Source organism: Schistocerca nitens, chromosome 7 (assembly GCF_023898315.1).
Source record: "Schistocerca nitens isolate TAMUIC-IGC-003100 chromosome 7, iqSchNite1.1, whole genome shotgun sequence".
In the NCBI taxonomy this organism is placed as follows: Eukaryota; Metazoa; Arthropoda; class Insecta; order Orthoptera; family Acrididae; genus Schistocerca; species Schistocerca nitens.
In genome coordinates this window covers 522,907,992-522,930,470 of record NC_064620.1, presented here as the reverse complement: position 1 = coordinate 522,930,470, position 22,479 = coordinate 522,907,992, and the positions used below count along the sequence as shown (strand labels likewise).

The following is a 22,479-nucleotide window of genomic DNA, read 5'->3' as shown; positions in this document are numbered from 1 at the left end:
AAACAATCTTCCAAACCAAACGTTTCTAAACTTTTTCTTGTATACAGAAATTGATCAATCCATAATTCTTCTCTCTTGGTACTTTTTAGAATCTTCATGTCTAGGTATTGGCTAACTTCACCTAAGTCATGCATATTAAATTCTGACTGTAACAGTTTTAAAAAAAGCCATTTTATTTTCACTATTGGTGAAAACAAAACATAATCGTCTACCTATGTGGACATAACTGTAATTTCATCCTATATATTTGGATCTGCTTTTGTCTGTAACATGCCGAGTTTTTTCAGTTTTATATAAACATTTATTCCAACAATGGCTATTCTGCTTTAATACACACACACCTTTCTTCAAAGGCCAAACTTCCCTTTTCCCTTGATAAGGTCTTTTAACTTCATCTGTTGGGATCACATACATTTCATCTTCCAGGTTTCCATTCAGACAGGCTGTTTTCATATCCATTTGATGAATTAATAGCTCTTCCCTTATGTCAAGAGCTAAAAGAAATCTCAATGATGAATATTGCACCAGTGGTCAGGAAGTCTCATAATAATCTATTCGTTTTTTCTGACAATATCCTTTAACTACCAATATGGGCTTGAATTTTGGTATTTCCCTCTCACAACTTTTAATACTAAACACCAATATTGTTGTTAATAACTTTTAATTTTCGAGTATGTCAACTCATTCATATGTATCATTATCCAAAATTGATTGTAATTTGATTTCAATTGCTTCTTTCCAACTCTGAACATTGGTACACACCAAGGCTTCATCAACTGTGATGGGTTCACTGATGAAGGTTTGGGCAACATACATTTCATACTCTGGATATATTTTGATTTTGTTACATGTGTAGAACGGCTTAAATTGACTTCTTCTATTGAATCTTCTTCTTCAGTTTCATTCTCAAGTAGCATGTCAGTTTGCTCTGTATCGTTATCTTCCTGTGTATCAGTTTCTATCTCTTTTCCAGCACCCTGCATCTTATATTTGATTAAATTACTATACTATTTTGAAGATTTTCATTTACTTTATGTTTAGAGTCCCCTAAAAATACTACATCTCTACTGCTTATTAGCTTCTTACTCAAACGATTACAAAATCTGTATCCTTTTGAATCCTCACAGTAGCCAACTAAAATATATTTCTGAGATTTTACATTCAATTTACCTCTTAATGGTTTAGGAACCATGGCTTCACATTCAAAGACTTTTAAGTGTCTTAGGTCTAGTTTCTTCCCAGGCCATGCTTCATAAGGTATCTTGTTTCCCATAACTTTGGTAGGTGATCTGTTAATTAACTACACCACAGTTGACAGGACCTCTGACTTGAAACACTTACGTAGCTTGCGTCACTTACCATACTTCTTGCCTCCTCTGTGAGAGGGACTATAACAAATGGTAGTCTGATGTTTGGTACCCATATCATTCAACCAAACTGTCTGTTTATATATTCTGGTCCATTGTGTGATCTAATAATTTTAATTTTCTTCTCCATTTGTCTTTCAACTATTTTGTAATAAGCAGCAAATACATCAGTCACTTAAGCCTTGGTACTTACAAAGTAAACATAAATGTATCTAGAAAAATCATCTATGAACGTTAGGAAATAGTAGTTACCTCATAAGGATTTATTCCCCAGAGGTCCACAAAGATCTGTGTGAATGAGTTGCAAGACCTCTGTAGTTCTTCTTTGACTTGATTTGACAGTCTGGCCTGCTTCCCATGCAAACACAACTGACATTGTAAATTATTCTTTCCATAATTTTCCATCCCAGTTGCCATATTCTTCAATAAGACCATACTTTTTCTATTTAAATGTCCAAGTCTCCTATTCCTCAAGAAACCTTTTGCAGCACAAACAGCATGATTTCAAGTTTCAGCAATATTTTGAATTGTATTTAATTTGTAAATACCTCTTACATTAATTGCAGTAGCTACAAAATCACCACAAGAGTCGATTATTTTGGCACTCTCTGTATCAAAGATAACCTTGTTACCCTTCATTACTATTTCACTTACTGAAAGCAAATTAGTTCTTCATTTCAGGTGCATCATGAACAATGACAATTTGTTTTTCCCCATTCGTTAGTAAGTTAAGATCGACTTATCCTGCGAGTTCACACTTTAACTTAGACAACTTAAGCCTATCATTCCAATGTCAGTCCTTCAAATGAAGATCATACGAAACTGATGTAGCTTTAATAATATGCACAGATGCTCATGAATCTAGAAACCATTCTGCTTGGTCCTCAGTCGGTTCACTACAAGAATAAAACTCGGAAAGTGCTTTATCTTTACGAGTAGTTTTCCTCTCAGGACTGCTACAATTAACATGCTCATCTTCATTGCTACTCAAACTTTCGTTGCACTGTGATGAAAAATGCCCAGATTTCTGGCATCTGAAGCATTTAATTGGCTTCTTCTTCTTGTACTTAAGAGTATAAGGCCAACACTGTTTCTATCTTTGGATCATAAGAATCTGGCTCAGTTCTCATGTTCTGTAGAATCTTTACCTTCACACTATCCCCTGTAATGGGTATGCCCGAATTTTCCAATCATAGGTGAATGTTTCTCTGGCTATCCAGCTAACAATAAAGTGCCAATCCATTCTTCTGCAATTTCAAAACAAATGTTCCTCAGACGATTTGAGATTGAAATCATTTTATTGACATATTCTGCCACATGCTCAATCTTGTAGTTATCAGCTTACGAAGTAATCCTGCTTTTCTGGTTAAGCCTCCCTCTTCAAATGTGTTTTACAGTTTGTCCCATTTCTCCTTTGCTGACGTAGCCTTTCCTGCATGAACATAATTAACTTTATCAATCAAAAGGATTAGTTTTGATTTCGCCTTCCACTCCTTAGCAGAAAAAATTGATTCCATAGGTTTCAATATACCATTTACAATGTCCCACAGGTCATCCAAATGCAAATACATGTCAACGGTAAATTTCCAATTGGCAAATTCTTGCGACCTACGAGCTGCTCCATTTGTGGTATCTGTGTTTTACTCCTATTAACAGCCATTTTTATTCAGTGTACACACAAAGTAGCTTTATACAAAGTTCTGCGCCCTCTTACATGAAAGCATGTCAGCATAAAATTTATTAATTCACTTTAACTCAGTGCTGGTCGCATACAGTGCAGCGAAATGACGTGGAAAAACGACTTAGGGACAAAATAAAACTTATGTTTTACTAACACGTGAACACATTTTACATATAGACTACGCCCAAGAGCACATTGCCAATCAATAGCCATATAATATCATTTCAGAGAGATCTTATCACTCAGCACTATGTATCCTATGCACAACTATACACACTGTAAAATACTTTGTTCATGTAGTTCCAACAATTACAAGTTGTAAAACTGCAAGTGCTTGTGTCCAGACATGTTTTTCACTGGATGCAATGAAAGAATGTTTCTCACTCTACCAAATGCAGATGCCACTAGAATGCTAGAACTGTTGTAGCTTCAGGTACTTATGAATTCTCAGTAACACCAGCTATAACACCTCCCTTGAAATGAAATGTTGGATTAATATAAATATAATCCAACTGTAAAATAAATTTTCTTTCCTCATCAGGCAATCTGGCTGCTACAGTCTTAAGAAAACGACAATACTTGACTTATTTTCTGCTGAAATGTTTAAGGAAGCAATAAGTTTTTGGATTTGGTTTGGATGTGGTAGATACAGAAGACAGTTTGAACAAAGAGCACTGTATGCTGCACTGGAGTGTTCAAATATTTTAAGATAGAGTATAGAAAGATATTGACCTAGAACCTCTTCTTTTTCATACCACATAATTTTTTCACACAGAAATTTACACAAATTTCCATTGTCATCGGCAAAATTTTGCTCTAAATATACAACACAGCCTTTTACCTTTGTGACACAATCATGCTCACAATTTTCACTAGATGTTTCAATGGTTACATACCTCCACTTAATGTTCTCTAACTGTGACCACAGAGTTATTTTCAAGTTTAGAGGCACTATCCATTTCAGATCGTGGGCACTTACAGTATTATTGCCAACACACACCTGAATACACACACAATTGTCAATGTTTATGCTAATTCGATTTTTGAAATGCCTTCCACTGATATCCTATAGAACCATACAGAACCTTTAATCACAGCACGGCATCACATGTCACTTTGCACAATTCTACCTATATTTTTACACAAATATGTAAAACTTTTAATAAGCCCTAACATCTTCTGCAAGCCACTCTTCATTCCTGTTACGAAGATCTTCCTCTTGCTTTCGTCTGAATATTTTCTAGAGTCAGATTTAGACAGTTTGTTTAAATAATGCTGTAGATTGGCGAAAATTCTTGGTATTGCGCCGTCTCTTAATTTTAGTGGAGCTCTTGGGCATTTCTTCTTGTTTCCTAGCATATCTTTAAATATATCAATGTTTATTACATCCCCTTCTTCGAAATACGTAGCACAGACCACAGATCTCTTGGAAGGTAATCAGTCTTTTCTCAGGATGGCTTTTAACCATTCTTGATGCATACCTGTATCTATTGGGAATCGGAATACCGTTATATAGCTTTTATCGCCACTGGATCTGTAATTGCTTGAGCATCCTGGGACACAACACTTGTCTATCATTTAAAAAATACCATTAAATTAATGATAATTCAATAATACACATTTCCTGTAGATAAAAAACTACTCTTCACTAGCATGTTTACCGTGTTACTTTGCTCTTACATTACATTTACACTTCGTTTCTATTAGAACATACCAGTCATAAAACTCACCTTTATAAACAGACCAGCGCTCTTTCGACGTCTAGAGTAAAAGTTTTTACAAAAGTAGGATATTTCATAGCAAACGAAGCCAAACCTTCATAATGTACGCAGGACTGCACAGTTCAGTAGACCGTCTTCACAGCGTTGTCACTTCTCAGTTTTCATGCCTCCGGTTTGTGTAAACTTGTAAACTGTAAAGAGAGCTATGGCTATGCACTGGAACCAGGAGAATGTCTCGATCTAACGCATTCGTGTGATCATGACCAGTCCTGACCGTAACTCGAACGAAGCCACTCTTCCCGGGAAACTAGAGTGAAGTCTTGAAGTGAATTGATGCTGAAGTTCAGTGAAGTGTGAATCGACCTTAAATTGGCGTTTTGGATAAAATCTCTGCCTTGTTTGTAAAATATAAACACCAAACAAACAGGACTGCCACAAAGTTACACGTGTTTGTTGTTTGTATTAAGAAACAAAAGGAAAGATGACATATAGGGTTAGATGCATACTGACGCCTGGGTATCACACTGGATCTTGTACATGATAATGCATCTTTTGAGATAGCAAGGAACTGAGGTGAAATGGACTATCAGAAATACAAGATTGAGAAGGTACAGAACTTGAATCAGTCAATATTGCATTAGATGACTTGGAATAGCGCAGTGATAAACAAACCGGGTAGCTTACTTTTGTTTTTGACAACTGATGATATATATATTGTTGGTGTAAAGTTTTGTAGTGTGCACGTAAGCCACTGGACTCGTCTTAAAAAGAGGAAACAAAGTAAGAATTTTCGATTGTTAACATTACGGAGTTACAGGTACACATTTAACAAATATCTGCAATTATGTCAAATTATAGGACGTGTTCTTATTATTTAGCCGTTCCCTTACCGTAATTTCGCAGTACTGATTGCCGTTGTTAGAGGTTACCATTTGAAATTACAATTTATTTTGCTTCAGACATATTGTACAAGTATATGGAAAGTAATGCCTATGCATTCATTGATGTAAAGATCTCACCTCTGTAATCTAAATACGCTATTGAAACTTTAAACTTCAGTAACCATGTGGATCGAATTAGGCACAGTAGGCTACGCCTGGTTAATAAGGCTTTGTATGGTTTTGTTAATTGTTTGTCATTTATATGTGTTGCATTGCACATGTTTTGTAACAACAAGAATTTTTAGTGGATGAGGATGCGTTACACATGAAAAGCATAAAAGCCAATTCACATGTATACATGAAAAAAGTATAGAATAAAATATTAATTCTTAAAAAGTTGCTACAGCAAGAAAAGTAAAGCAAAAACGGAAAGAGCTCACATTGTGAGATATATTTCCCCTTTTATTAATGAGTAGTGCACAGAAAGAAGAACTGTCAGTGAGCCTCCCTATGTATTCATCAATCCTCAGAATTTTAACAGCATTATCGTCATGGTGCAGCCGGCTGTTTTGGCTGAGCAGTTCTAGGCGCTTCAGTCCGGAACCACGCGACAGCTACGGTCCCAGGTTTGAATCCTGTTTCAGGCATGGATGTGTTGATGTCCTTAGGTTACTTAGGTATAAGTAGTTCCAGGGTCTAGGGGACTGATGATCTCAGATGTTAAGTCCCATAGTGCTCAGAGCCATTTGAACGCCATGGTGCACATCATCTCTATTCTATCATCTGACTTCACTGAAGTTGGATGGCCATCCCATGACACTTGTGCTAACTAAACTATAGTGCAAATACACGGCTGATCGTCCTTTTGATAATTCTATCACAAATGGAAAAAAAAACACAATATCCTATGACTATAATATCAATTAATCACCATTGGAATAGGCCAACTCCTGCAAATACCTGGGTGTAAATATTTGTAGGCATGTGAAATGGAATGATCACATAGGCTCAGTCATGTGTAAAACAGCCGGTAGATTTCAGTTTATCGGTGGAATGCAAAGGAGATTGCTTACATATCACTCATGTGACCCATTATGGAATTTTGTCAAAGTGTGTGAGAACCATACCAGATATGACTAACAGGGGATATAGAATGTTTGCAGAGAATAGCTGCACAAATGGTCACAGATTTGTTTGACACATGGGAGAGGGCCACAGAGATGCTGAAGAAACGGAACTGACAGACTCATGATGGTAGATGTAAACTGTCCTGAGAAAGTCTGGTTGCGAAGTTCAGGAACGGCTTTAAATCATGATTCTAGAATATACTACAACCATGTACTTATCACTCACATAGGGATCATGAGCACAATATTAATTACAGCACACACAGAGGCATTTGAACAATCATTCTTCCTGCTCTCATTATGTAAATAGCATGGGAAGAAACCCTATTAACTGGTACCATAGGATGTATCCTCTGCCACACACTTCACAGTGGTTTGCAGGGATTAGATGTAGATGTAAGGGACATAGCCAAATTAGTGATCCCCAAGAACATGTTAAAACTACTGTTCTGTATGCTATCTCCAGTGTGGGTAAATTATGTTTACATAAGGGTTCTTTCAATGAATCTCACTTCTGGCATATGCTTTATTTGCAGTGAGTTTTATGCGGACAGTCTCTTTAAATCGCTCCAAATGCCTTTTTACAAATAGTTAATAGTTTTGTAATCAGACTAAAAGGGATCGCTCCACCTGTTTAGACATAGTACTTGATACTTGTTTTCGCTGAGCATCACCTGTGAGACCTTGCACTAAGCACAGACAGCATAACATAGACCAACATACGAGACATTTCATATAAGGTCCAACACCACGTTGTCTGCTTCCACCACGCAGTAGCACTACTCAAGTGTGCTGCTGAAGTACTGGGTATCATTCATGTTTTTTCTATTGCCGTTAAAACACATCTTTAAGCCAAATATCTCACTACACAAATTTGAGACTACTTTATTACAATGTAAAAACCATTTTATTTGTAACGATAAGCAAAACCAACAATTTCTGTTGCCACTAGGCATTGTATAAAACATGCACTGAGCAGTATGTTTTTGAGCTTACTCGATTGATAACATTAGAGAATAATTTAGCATTTATCTGCTGAAACACCAAATGAAATGTGCCTGATGCCTCTTAGTAGGGACTCTCTCTTGCATTACTACCCATAGCTACTTTCCCATGTGATGATTTTCCCCCCGTTATGATGAACATCCTGCATTCTGTTAGCTAGGAAGTAATCTGTTAAACCACAAAGCAGGTCGAATTATGTGTGAGTGTGTTTAATTGACAACAGGGTCATTCCATGTCAAGTGGCCTAAGGGTCCCCACTCGACCATCTCAAATTTCGATGAAATTTTTACAGGATGTACATATAGAACTTACATGAAGCACTGCCAAATTACAGCTTCATAAGTAGTATGGTGGGGCCACTAGCCACCTTTTCGTAAAGGCTCATTTTTTGACATTGCGACTGAAATGAATAAATGATCAGCTTTGATTTAACATTGTTCAGGATCTAAGAGACCTGTCTTGCTGAAACTCTGCTATCCTGTTCAACTCTTTGGGTACAATAGCTCAGTTGTAGTACAAAAGGCCAAGCTATGGTAAATTCATCATAGTGTGCTATCAAAGTGGATCATAAATCTTGTTGTACCAAATTTTGACTATACTTTGTTGCCTTGTATCTACTGAAAGAATAACTTTATGAAGATGACTGCAAGCTGTCAGCATGTCATAAAGCTCTGCAAGTGGCATTCAGATTGCTCAAATAATAACTGAGTTATCTGAGCTCATCTTGTCTGATCAGAAAAAGTTGTTTTTATTTTGGAGACAGACCAGTCTAGTGTCAACAGTGTTTAGTGTCAACAATGGAGTTTAGTAACATGCTTCAACAATCAGTCTGAAGCACACTGTTGTGTAGTGAAGAGTGTTCAGATGTTGTGTGTGCCTATTTAAATGATGCAAAGTGTGTTATCATTACTGGATAAACATCTTTTCTCAGTAAGTAAAAATTATTTCAAGGTGCGGGGTGACACTTTTGAAATGTTTATGAGGTTATTTAATTTTTTTTTCTGTTGTATTCTCAAGGAAGTTCCCATTATCTGTGATTGTTTAATATTTTTCAGTTGGAAATATACACCACTTCTACTTTATCTAATATTGAAACAACGGCAATTGGAAGCATAAATGTAATTGTAGTGTAATGGATATCAGTGGGGTTTCAGTACCATGTGTCATTGGCTCTTCAGATAATTCTACATGTCATTTGAAAACATACACACATCAACAAGGCTTCATTCCAATCAAAGAATTTTCAATAGAGCAACAGGAATTAATAAAACAAAGAAGTGAGATAGGATATGTTTTACTGAAAATGCACAAATATGTTTTCATCACAAAGCAATACTTGTGGACAAATATGACTTTCTACAGAGATCTTGTAATCCTTTTGGTGCAAAGAACCATTCTGTCAATGTGGAAACAGCAAAACAATTGCAAGCTGTGACTAAGAGCCAATGTGAAACCTGATCAGAAGACCTGTCAAACTTGCAGAAACGATTTTTAGCAAAGAAAGCAGAAAAATCACAGTCAACTTCAAACCAGCCAGAAGATGAAGCATATCCAGAAGTATCAATCGACTCAAGTCTAACTGCTTTGGGGTCTCCCCTCTAAAATTTCAGAGTTTAACAAAAAGGAATGTGAAAGGTTATGTAAAACAAATAATAAGGCTCAAGAGGCAATTGCGAATAACATTGCTGCTGCTGGAGGATTCGCCCCAAAAGATCTTCAAACACCTAGTACAAGCAAGACATGTCCTGATTGTGAAGATTATAAGCAGCTGATTAAAGAATAGAAAGAGAAGTTGCAATTGTCAGGGCAGCCTGAAAAATTGCAAATACTGACATTAGTACCACAAAGCTGGACTATAAAAGAGACAATGCAAGAATTTGGTATTTCAGAGAGGATGGTAAAAGCATCTAGGAAGTTACAGGCAGAAAATGGTGTATTAGCTCTGCCAAAGAACAAGTGTGGCAAGAAGATGCTGTAAAAGAAAGAGTGGTAACATTTTTTCAGAATGAAGAATTTAGCCAAATTTGTCCAGGTAAAAAAGATTGTGTAGAAGGAAAGAAAGTTTTGATGCAAAAATACCTTCTGAATAATTTACCGAGCGAGGTGGCGCAGTGGTTAGCACACTGGACTCGCATTCGGGAGGACGACGGTTCAATCCCGCGTCCAGCCATCCTGATTTAGGTTTTCCGTGATTTCCCTAGATCACTTCAGGCAAATACCGGGATGGTTCCTTCGAAAGGGCACGGCCGATTTCCTTCCCCATCCTTCCCTAATCCGAGCTTGTGCTCCGTCTCTAATGACTTCATTGTCGACGGGACGTTAAACACTAATCTCCTCCTCCCTCCTCCTCTGAATAATTTAAAATAAATGTTTGCTGCATATCGACTTCAGCATGGGCGTGAAAATGGATTTTGCAAATTGAGGCCAAAATGGTGCATCACTGTGGGTGCTGCAGGGACCCACTCAGTCTGTGTTTGCACTTTACATCAAAATGTGAAACTGATGCTTGCAAGCACGCCAATTAAAGAAGATTATAAGAGTCTGATTGCTAAAACAGTGTGTGATTTGGAATCCAATCACTGTGAAATCTTTCTGGGAAAAGAACTACTGGAACAGTTTTTAGAAAGTAGTTTTGAAGACAGTGATCCAGATTATACCATTGAGTTCAAACAGTGGGTGTCCACTGATAGAGGTACATTACAAACCAAGCAGATGACCACTGAGGATTTTATTGAAGGTCTGATTTCAAAAATTGACAGGAACAGTTTTTAGAAAGTAGTTTTGAAGACAGTGATCCAGATTATACCATTGAGTTCAAACAGTGGGTGTCCACTGATAGAGGTACATTACAAACCAAGCAGATGACCACTGAGGATTTTATTGAAGATCTGATTTCAAAAATTTACAAACTTTCCACTCATCATTGTGTTGCAAAGCACCAGAGCAAGCACCTAAAATGCATAAAAGAAAGCTGTAAGCTAACTGAACTGATCATATTAATGGACTTAGCTGAAATTTTTTCCTTCATTGTCCAGGATGCAGCTCAAGGTTTTTACTGGAATAACAGCCAAGCAACTTTGCACCCGTTTGTTGTGTACTTCAGAAATAACTTGGACATCAACAGCATCAGCTACTGTATAATAAGTGAACACCTGGAACATGGTGCAATCGCTGTTCATGCTTTTATAGTGAAATTAATAGAAGATCTAAAGTGTCTGCTTGGAAAAATCACACACATTTACTACTTCAGTGATGAGTCAGCAGTGCAGTACAAAAACTTCAAAAATTTTCTGAACCTCTGCCACCATCAAAATGACTTTGGAATCTCAGCTGAATGGAACTTTTTTGCTACAAGCCATGTAAAATCTCCATGTGATGGAACTGGAGGAACTGTAAAGTGCCTGGCAGCAAGAGCAAGTCTTCAAAGACCAACTGAGGACCAGATTTTGACACCAACTGATTTGTTTAAATGCTGTACAAAGAATATTGGAGGAATCCAATTCATTTTTGTTTCAAAAGAAGAAATTGAAACATAAAAAACTGAGCAGGAAGCAAGATTCAAAAATGGCTGCACAGTATCAGGAACAAGATAGAATCACCATTTTGTGCCATTAAATGAAAAGCAAGTGTGTATTAGAAGAGTATCCAAAGGTACAAATTTTTTGTGGCCAATGTTGACCAAAGTCAAGCAACAATTTCATTCAGAAATATTACAGCCTTACAACCGGACCAATACATTGCCTGTATATATGATGGAAAATAGTGGATTGGTAATGTGTCTGAAGTTTCAGAAGAAGAAAGTGATGTTTTAGTCAGTTTCATGCACCCCAATGGACCTGCACATTCGTTCTATTGGCCAGCTAGGCAGGATGCTTGTTGGATTCCAAACCAACACATTATTTCTGTCATTCCAGCTCCATCAGCAACAAGAATGGGATGACATTATAGCTTGTTAGAATCAACTGTAATTGCTATTAGTAACAAATTTCAGCAAATGAATTAATAAGAACTGAAATATTTGGCTTGTGAACCATAAAGAGTATGACTGGTACATGTATTTTTTAATGTAATATAAATGTAAGTTTATTTGGTACGACAAGATTTATGGGCCACTTTGATAGCACACTATGATGAATTTACCATAGTCTGACCTTTTGTGTTGCAGCTAAGATATTGTACCCAAAAAGTTGAACAGGATCACAAAGTTTCAGTGTGGCAGGTCTCTTAGATTCTGAGTAATGGTAAATCGAAGTTGAACATTTATTCATTTAAGTCGCAATGTCGAGTAATGTAATGTAGTGAAAATGTAAGTTTATTGTTCTCAAATGCAAAGTCTCCAAAATAAAAACAACTTTTTCTGATCAAACAAGATGAGCTCTTTTCAATGGTGCTGAGAAAAATTGAATTTGAGTGATCTCTCTTGAGATATGACCTTTTTAAAGTGAGCCAAAATTGACTGATTAAATTTCTTAGCACATTTTGAACTTCGATAACTCATTTATTATTTGAGCAATCTGGGTGCCACTTGCTGAGCTTTATGACATGCTGGCAGGCTGCGGATAAATAAAGTATTAGCTTCATAAAGTTACTCTTTCAGTAGATACAAGGCAATAAAATATAGCCAAAATTTGGTATGAAAGATTTATGAGCCACTTTGATGTCACACTATCATGAATTTACCATAGTTTGACCTTTTGTACTTTTTGGGTACAAAAGTTGAACCGGATCACAGAGTTTCAGCAAGACAGGTCTCTTAGATCCTGAACAATGGTAAAAAAAAATTGATCATTTATTCATTTCAGTCACAATGTCAAAAAACGAGCCTTTACAAAAAGGTGGCTAGTGGCCCCACCATACTACTTATGAAGCTGTAATTTGGCAGTGCTTCACGTAAGGTCTATTTGTACATCCTGTAAAAATTTCATCAAAATTGGAGATGGTCGAGTGGGGAGCTTGTCTAAATTTAGGCCACTTGACATGGAATGACCCAACAGTGAGGAATTATCTAAAATGCCTTCCAGAAGTTCTGGAATGCGTCATTAACCTGAGCTCTGCTAATGTCTGTAATTCTTACTGGAGAGCTATAATGATGTGTATTCTATGTCACAGTGTGTCAGTCTGTATATGCCAAGCATATTCATGTAATGTGATGTCGTGCAATTTGTAGAGTGGCCTCTTTCGCTGTGAGTCAAAATTCTTAAATCTACCCTGCTTTTAACTACACAGTATTTAAATTCACTGTCTTACTAAAAAGAAGAGAAGCACCCAGAAGAGGAGGAGAATTGAAATCAAACTTCATGGGTTGAGAGGTTGTGATGTTACTTCAATTACACACATCAAAAAAAGTTTTGCTTCACCCCAGTTCACAGAAATCTTGAAGATAGATGTTGACTGTGGATATTGTATCACACACACAGTCCCTTTGACTGTTTAGAGATGTCACTAAACCCGCACAAAAATGTAAACAACCATGCATGAGCAGTGTCTATTAGACGGAGAGGGTCCGAAGCTGATCAGTTCCAGTCATTCCACCAGGAAGGAGGTACACGGCTCATAATGTCTGTAGTTCAACCATGCCTAGACGGTCGATAATGGGGTTCGATCAAATCCGCATTGTTACTTTGTGCCAGAAAGGGCTCTCAACAAGGGAGGCATCTCGGAGTGAACCAAAGTGATGTTCGGACATGGAGGAGGTACGGAGAGACAGGAACTGTCGATGACATACCTCGCTCAAGCCACCTAAGGGCTACTACTGCAGTAGATAACCACTGCCTACAAATTATGACTCAGAGGAACCCTGACAGCAACGCCACCACATTCAGTAATGCTTTTCGTGCAGCCACAGGACGTCGTGTTATGACTCAAACTGTGCACAATAGGCTGCATGATGTGCAACTTCTCTTCCAACGTCCATGGCGAGTTTCATCTTTGCAGCCACAACACCATGCAGTGCGGTACAGATGGGCCCAACAACTTGCCGAATGGATGACTCAGGATTGGCATCGGGTTCTCTTTACCTATGAGTGTCACATATGCCTTCAATCAGACAATTGTCGGAGATGTGTTTGGAGGCAGCCTTATCAGGCTGAATGAATGCCTTAGACACACTGTCCAGCGAGTGCAGCAAGGTGGAGGTTCCCTAGCAAGGTTGAGGTTCCCTACTGTTTTGGGGTGGCATTATGTGGGGCCAACATACGCTGCTGGTGGTCATGGAAAGTCCTGTAACAGCTTTACTATACGTGAATGCCATCCTCCGACTGATAGTGCAACCACATCGGCAGCATATTGGCGATGCATTTGTCTCCTTGGATGACAATTTGCACCCCCATCATGCACATCTTGTGAATGACTTCCTTCAGGATAATGAGATTGCTCAACTAGAGTGGCCAGCATTTTCTCCAGACATGAACCCTAAAAAAAAAAAAAACATGCCTGGGATAGATTGAAAAGGGCTGTTTATAGATGACGTGACCCACCAACCACTCTGAGGGACCAATGCCGAATCGCCATTGAGGAGTTGGACAATCTGGACGAACAGTTCCTTGATGAACTTGTAGATAGTATGCCACGACAATTACAGGCATGCATCGATGCAAGAGGATGTGCTACTAGGTATTAGAGGTACCGGTGTGTTCAGCAATCTGGACCACCACCTCTGAATGTCTCGCTGTATGGTGGTACAACATGCAATGTGTGCTTTTCATGAGCAATAAAACGGGTGGAAATGATGTTTATGTTGATCTCTATTCCAATTTTCTGTACAAGTTCTGGAAATCTCGGAACCGAAATGATGCAAAACATTTTTTGATGTGTGTAATATAAAACTGAGTTAAATTTACAAAGAACTTGGCAGTATCAGTCCACTTGTCAGTATGATGCTGCACCTCCTCTGGTTTGGATGAGTGCACTGATTTGGTTGGAAAGGCTGTCATAATCCACCGTATCCTCTCCTGAGGCAAGCTGGCTGATATTCTGGACACTGGCAATGGGACAGATTTTATGTCCGAGCTGGTCCCACACATTCTATCAAGGACAGATCTGGGGTCTTGATAGCCATGGAAGTACCTTGTCACACATACAGTTAATATAGTCGTCTCATTTGTGGACGAGCATCATCATGTCAAGAAAGTCACTATCATACTGTCGCGCAAGAGGTAACTCTTGAGGGTGAAGGATAGTCATGATGTACTATCAGAGATCCCTCATTGACCATTAGTAGTGACCTAAAGTAGTATCCAATGGCTCTTTGCTCTGTGACACCAGGAATAACACTGCTCATCAGTAATGTTTGTTCAGGGTAGTGCAGAACTGCGATTCCATTGACGAACACAGTGTGACGCTATTCATCAGCTGCCATTTGTGCTTTGGTGGTAATGGCAGTGTACGCAAGGGGGGCTAATTCCCTAGCCTAGCTCTTCTAGTCTCTGACCAATAGTGCAATATGACACAGAATATTGCAGGAAGTCCATTAGATGTTCTTAGGTGGTAGGTGCAGATGTGAAGGACTTAGAATGTGCTTAGTGCACAGTATGGTAATACGTGGTTGATCGGAATCTTTGCAATGAGTACACCTGCCCTCATATTCGGGTGCAGTCCAGCTTTGGGCCAGTCACATCCTCGTGCTCACAAATGTGGTTGTTGTGTGATTCAACCTGCCAGTCAAATGGAGATCGACAAAGAGGCCCCTTTCGAATTCTGTCTCACACGAGTACATGACATCTCCATGTCATTGACAGTGATCATTCAACATCGTACACTGTTAATGTCCCTAATATACCCTACAGGTCTGAAACAACACTGATTCTTTCTGATGATTGTTCTAGCTGTCACAGGAATTGCAGCTCTAATCATTTATCTACTTACTGGTGGTAAGTCTTCTGGAGGTAATTCTGTGTCAATTAAACACAGCACTCAACCCAACCTACTCAGATTTCTTTCAGATTCAGTGATCCAGATAAGAGATAGAAAACTACCAATTTGCAGAGTTGTATTACAATTGCGAAGAAAGCTACAGGTCTGCAAAGTTTGAAAATTGTGTGACATTTGCATGCATATCTCAAAACACCCTATCTTCAGTTTTTCTGAAAAAATATATTGTATTGCTCCAGTATGTTACTATAAACATGGTAAACATTAAAATAGCACATCAGTGGCATCATGCCCAAAACTTATTTCATCTACATTACTACACTAACAAAATGCAGTACGTGTTCGTGTATCCATTTTTTTTTCCAGAACAGCAGCCAATAGCAGCTGCTGTTATTCTGACCAATTGGTGAACATTTCTTGCGGTCAACAGCCAATTAGAGACTTTTATTTCAACCCAATCATCATTAGCTCGTTTCATGGGTGTACTCAACCTGCAGTCTATAGTTGTTGTAGCATTTAGTATCAGTTTGCAAAAAAGTGGATTTCACATCAAAATTGTATTGTTGCAATCCACTTAAAGAATAAGGCACACTAGAATACAGAAGAATTTGAGGAATGTTCAGTAAAAAAGTGCCCCGATGTATTGCTAAACGGAAAAATTTGCAGCAGATGTAGAAACCAAATATCAAAAAACTCATCCGTACCTGCAAGTGATGCCTCAGCTGTGCTAGGTATTCCACAGAAAATTTAAGTGAAGGTGAAACAGCATCGTATCTGGAACTTGATTCTTTAAATACTACCCTTCAGTGCTGTGAAGAAAAAGAGGCTTCAGAGTGAGGTAAATTACTCATAGCAAAAACTATAAAAGGTTGCCTCAAAGTTGGAGCGTATTTACGTGACACAGTTGGAAAAAGAAGAGTGGGAAAGAAATGAAGAAAGAGAAATCTCATAGTCTGGCTGAAAGATAAGTTTCACAATTCAGACACTATGTGTGACAAAATACAAATTTTCACAGTACTTCCAAAGATCTGGAGTATAAAGAAAACCTTTAAAGAATTTTCCGCTTTGGATTACACAGTTTGAAGAGCAAAACAGTAGGCAGCAGAACATGGTACGCTAATGACACCAAACCAAAGCCAGGTAAGACATTGTGTGAGAAAACCGTTCAATGTTTACGTGATTTTTGCTGTGATCATCACGTGAGCTGTGTGATGCCAGGAAGAAAAGACTTATGTGTCTGTAAAAGAAAATGGAATTAGAGTGCACAAGCAGAAGCAGCTAGTGTTGCACAATCTGGAGAAATTATATGCATATTTCACATATACATATCCAGATGTAAATACTGGATTCTCATAATTTTGTGAGTTGCAACCAAACACTGTGTTCTTGCAAATGCCAGTGGGATCCATACTGTTTGTCTGTGTGCTTCACACCAGAATTTTAAGTTAATGGCTGAAGGGTGTAAAGTGAAAGAACTAACAAAGTGTGAAAGACACAAATTACCATCATACAAGCACTGTGTAGCATTTGTTTCATGCAATCCTGCACTTGCAGCATATTTCTTAGGTGCATACCCCTACTGTCCAAGCGTGACAAGACTAACTGATTATCTGTTTGGTACAAACTGCATTGATGAAATTACATATAAGTGTTGTTTAAGAACAGTCAGGGAAGTTCTAGAGACTGTAACAAAATCAGTATACGATTTCAAGAAGTTTTTTTGCATCAAGTTTACAACAGCTTATGCCACATTCATTTATCACCCAGCAGTAGTCACATTTCTTTAAAATCACTAAATAACTCAAAGCAAGTGACTATCTTGTTTGTGATTTTGTACAGAATTACACCTTCGCCATTCAGGATGAAGTATAGGGATTTCATTTGAATAATTCACAGGTTACAATTCACATAATTGTTGCTTACTACAGAGAGACAAATACTAATGAAATACACCATGTGTTATATGTGGAAGTATCTGACTACCTCCATCATGATACAAGCACTTATGTTCTATTTATTGTGCATGGTCTCCTTCGAATTACTCTCATTCACAATTGGTACACCGCTTCCAGAGTCGTTCCCACTTCTGGAATCAGTCTTGGTATGCGTCTTGCTGGATTGCGTGAAGCGCCATCTGTGAATTTTCTGTTTCGTCTGTTGTTTCAAATCTTTGTTCTTTCAACAGGTTTTTCAACTGTGGAAATAAAAGAAAATGTCCACAGGGGTCAGATCTGGAGAGTACAGAGGATGAGGCAGCACAGTGATTTCGTTGTTTGTGCAAGTCATGCACCAACAGCAATGAATGTGTGGGTGCATTGTCATGATGCAAGAGCCATGAATTGTCTTACCACATTTTGGGCCGTTTCCTTCTCACATTTTCTCGCAAGTGTCACAACACATCCCAATATTACCACTGATTAACAATTTGTTGCTGTGGCATGAATTTGTGATGAACTAATCCTTCAAAGTCAAAGAAAACTATCAGTATGGCTTTGGCATTTGACGTGACCTGAAGAGCTTCCCCCCCACCCCCCCCCACCCCCCCCACCCCCTCCCATGGAGAACCTTTCCCTACTCAGTGTGAAGATTGAACCTTGGTCAGTATGGCTTCAGTACTCATACTGTAGGCTTCCTGCATAATTTGGTGTGTTTCTGTAAAGGTTTTCTTGAATTTCATGCAAAATTTTATGCAGACATGTTGTTCCTCTAACTCTGCCATCTCGAAATTAACAAACTGTGTGACACAACTTTCTACTCAATACAGCACTAAAAATAACTAACAGACATACAACAATGAAACTTCCAGCAGTTACACATCAAACACAGTTGTGTGCAGGGATGCCAACCATATTTCGCTGCAGCACACCATTGGTGGAAAATTACGAATGTTACAGAATTTTTTGAACACACCTTGTATTCTGTCTAGCGTAATTTTATTAATTTCTTAAAATGTCACTTTCCAACTCCAACGCACATTTATTACTTTTTGGATATATATGCTGCTCAGTACAAAAACAGAAAGAATTTCAAGAATCTGTCATACCATCAGGAAGATTTTAATGTTTCAGCAGAATGGTGGGAGGCTTTGATATTTCAGCAGAATTTGCTACAGAACACGGTATAGGACCTTGTGAGAGGGTTGCAGGGATTTTGAAGAGATTAGCCACACTTGCCAGCCTCATGCGACCTCATGAAAACCATACTTTGACACCAAACCATACTTTGACACCACAATAGTTGTTTCAGTGGTGCAAAGAAAATGTTCCTGCATGTGTCTTCCAATATACATCAGCTTCCCATTGTGATGAAGACATTGCCAAGCTGAAGCAACATGTCAAGTATATAATAACAATTCCAGGTACCCAGAAACTTCATTGTGTAAGACCTATTAGCAAAGGTGTAGTAAAAACAAAGGTATATTCTGCTTCTTTAATAAGAAAAGTGATTGCTATGGTGAATGAAATGCTGTAAGACATATATGGATTTGTTGCCTGTATGTACGAAAGTCACTGGTGAGTTGTGTATGAAGTATAGGCCAATTTCTTGCATCTACATGGACCACCTCCATCATTTGTTTCCTGCCAAACTTGACACTTGTGTTAACAGAAGATGTGACATTCTCACAAAAGTGGATCCAGTGACACCAACTAGAAAGATGTACAGTCTTCCTGCATCAGATGAGGTGAACATTAACAATTTAAATGGAGACTTGTGAGAGGAGATTTTACCACATTTTATTACCTTTTCATTCAAACTACACTGTAAATGATTCATAACAACACTAAATAATATAGCCATATTTTTACATAACATTACGTATAAATTGCACTTTTTAATAATTTGGGTTTCATATTTATGTGCCACCTCCTGCATTTTGATAGTGTACTGATGCTGACAAAATAAAGTTCTGAGTATGATACCTTTAGTTGAAATCTTGATATATACTGTGTTCATAATAACACATTCGAGCAGTACATTATATGTTTTTCAAAAAAATTGAAGATGGGGTGTTATGAGATATTCAGTGTCAAAGGTCAATGTCAATGACCTTGAATGTGAAAATGCTTAGAAACCCATGTTGCATATCAGCATATCATGTTTACTCATTAGCTTTTCAATAATACAAGTTTCATTGCTGTATCTCAAATAGAACCAGAATTATACTCATTTATTTTGAGACAGATGCATATAAATTTTACACAATTTCCAAACTTTGGAAACCTGTAACTTTCTTCACAATTGTTGTATACCTCTGAAAACTGCTAATTTTCCATCTTTTATCTGGGCCATTGAATGCACCAAATTTGAAAGAAATCTGAGATGGTCAGATTGAAAATGTCACTTTTCTGCATGGAATTGACATGGTATTACCCCTAGATGCTTCACTTTTTTGTCAGGCAGTGTATCTCCTCGCTCTTGCATGCGAGGGTATATGGTTAATGCCATCTAGCAATTCAGCATTTAACTGCAATTCCCTACCACAATTTAAAATTAATAACACTTTGCATTTTAAATAGTATTATTATGTTACCTATCACTTCTCTACATCTGTATCAGACATTTTCTTATCCTGAACAGTTACACCCAAAATGCAAGCTACAAAGGAAATGTGCCTTTCCAATTAGGCAGTAGAATGACCCCTGCAGAGCTCTATGTCAGCAGTGCCACACTATCTTACTTTACAACTTTTTTTCCATGCAATGACTGTAAATTTATACCTTAATGTGCCAAAGGGATTTACTACTAGTAAATGAATAAACAAATTAACTTCACTTTACTCTTAAATTGTTGTCAGTGAAACTGGGACATCTACAGCTGTGTTCATGATAAATACACAGCATTTAAGTAACATTCAACATTCTGATATTTATAGATTCCAGGCACAGTATACTACATTCCTCAGTTCATAACAGAAGAGGAGGAGAAGTACATTATAGAGCATGTTGATTCTGTACCAAAACCAAAGTGGACCCAGTTGTCACACCGTAGACTTCAGAACTGGGGTGGTGTTCCTCATCCGAAAGGAATGATTGCTGAGAAGATACCAGATGTAAGTAGGAAAGAATGGAGTGGTCTTTTTCCAGAGTAGTGTGGAATTTATTTAGACAGTTACCTCAAACCATTAATGGAGCTGGTATCATACTGTTAACAGTGTTGAAGTAAGTTACGAACGTTGTTAATGCTGTTGATCACTTTTCAGTGGTTAAAGAAATATATTGATAAGATAGCCACCCTGGGAATCTTTGAAACTGAGAAATGTCCAAATCATGTCCTAATAAACGAGTATCTCCCTGGACAAGGGATAATGGTAATGTATGACACATTTAATTTTGCACTGTAGGATGCCTTATAATGTGTGAACATAACATTGTATGTAACATCTTTCCCCAGCCCCATACTGATGGTCCTCTGTTCTATCCAACCGTTACAACAATAAGCTGTGGCTCTCACACCCTTCTGGAATTTCAGCCTTCTAAGAGTGAAGACTGCCAGGGAGCATCTGTGGTAAGTCCCTTTAGAGGAAATCAATATTTCTTCTCTAATAGTTTGAAGTCAACAATTACAAAGAAAATTTTCTGTGTATTTCTGTAGCAGGATGATGCATCACAGGGTCCAACATTCTCTCTTCTTTTGGAACAAAGGAGTTTACTCATCCTGCAGGATGAATTATATCACAATTACCTTCACTCAATAGCAGAAGTTATGGATGATCATGTGACAAACAATATTGCAAATCTCCATGTGTGTTCAGGTAATTATGTTTTGGGAGAGAAACTTACCAGGGGCCGAAGAGTTTCTCTGACTATTCGTCATGTTCCCAAGACGACAAAGTTAAAGATCTCAGTAGGCAAGTGACACTGGATTCAATATAAGATGAAGTGTGCTCAAAAAATATTTGTATTACATTTACTTTACCAAAATAAATGTTTGTACATTTTTTGTGAGGTAATGCCTCCCAGATCATTCACCCACCACTTTCTTACATGACTGCTGGTTTAAATATTTACCTGCTGCAGAGATTCTGTTGCCAGATATTTTATTAAAATAATTTTTGTAAAGATTTTTTAGGTAAAGTAGATTAAGGTTTAATGTCCTTTTGACAATGAGGTTGCTGTAGTGAAGCACAAGATCGGATGTGTAAGGAAATCAGCAATGCCATTTTTGAAGGAACCATCACTGGCAGTTACTTAAAGTGATTTGTGGAAACTATGATAAACCTAAATTAAAATTGTCGGATGGGATTTGAACGATTGTAATAGGAAACGTGAGTCCAGTGTCCTAAGTAGTGCGTCACTGCTCTGTGTAACTCCTGAGGATTTTTTAACATTAGCAAAAGCCATCTTCTTTTACAACTCCATGTATTGCACTTTCTGGCAACATTCTGTCTTGTGGAGATATTTACAGCATCTTTAGAGATATTTTCATACTAAGTCCACCTGAAAAATTAAACTGTCACGATGTAAATCTGGCTTAGGCTTGATAACTAATTGGTTATGGCAACTCTTAGGAACTAAACTGATTAATCCTATTTGCAATTATCAAGATGAGAAAGAGTAGTGCTGTAATATTATTGCAATAGTAGTTGGGCTGCTTGTTTATCTGTTGTTTTATTGCTAGCACTGTTTGGTACACAGTAACAATCTATGCATTCATTTAAAGAGGAACAATATGCCCTGAAACAGGAAAAACTAGAGAGCAGCGCATATTCATACAAAATTTAAAAAAAATCTAGAATAATACCTGTAAGAAGTTGTTGACAACAGACAAGTGGAAAAACAAAAAACTGAACTCAGGAGAAAAGTGTGTGAAAAGAAATAAAAGATGCTT

General features: G+C 37.7%; 1 protein-coding gene across 1 annotated transcript; it reads left to right on the top strand.

The window, feature by feature from the left end:
- The first annotated feature begins 4,935 nt into the window (after positions 1-4,935).
- Positions 4,936-21,596, top strand: LOC126194910 (alpha-ketoglutarate-dependent dioxygenase alkB homolog 6). The gene is made up of 5 exons (XM_049933269.1): positions 4,936-5,377; positions 20,525-20,701; positions 20,852-20,959; positions 21,043-21,156; positions 21,244-21,596. The coding sequence occupies exons 1-5, from the start codon at positions 5,348-5,350 to the stop codon at positions 21,505-21,507; spliced, it is 693 nt and encodes a 230-aa protein (XP_049789226.1). The 5' UTR covers positions 4,936-5,347; the 3' UTR covers positions 21,508-21,596.
- The last annotated feature ends 883 nt before the right edge of the window (positions 21,597-22,479 follow it).

Excerpts from the sequence above, each read along its gene's own strand:
- LOC126194910 (XM_049933269.1), top strand. The coding sequence starts at position 5,348 with ATGGACTATCAGAAATACAAGATTGAGAAG. Across the intron at positions 20,960-21,042 it reads TCCCTGGACAAGGGATAATG|CCCCATACTGATGGTCCTCT; the intron begins GTAATGTATGAC and ends ATCTTTCCCCAG. Across the intron at positions 21,157-21,243 it reads ACTGCCAGGGAGCATCTGTG|CAGGATGATGCATCACAGGG; the intron begins GTAAGTCCCTTT and ends GTATTTCTGTAG.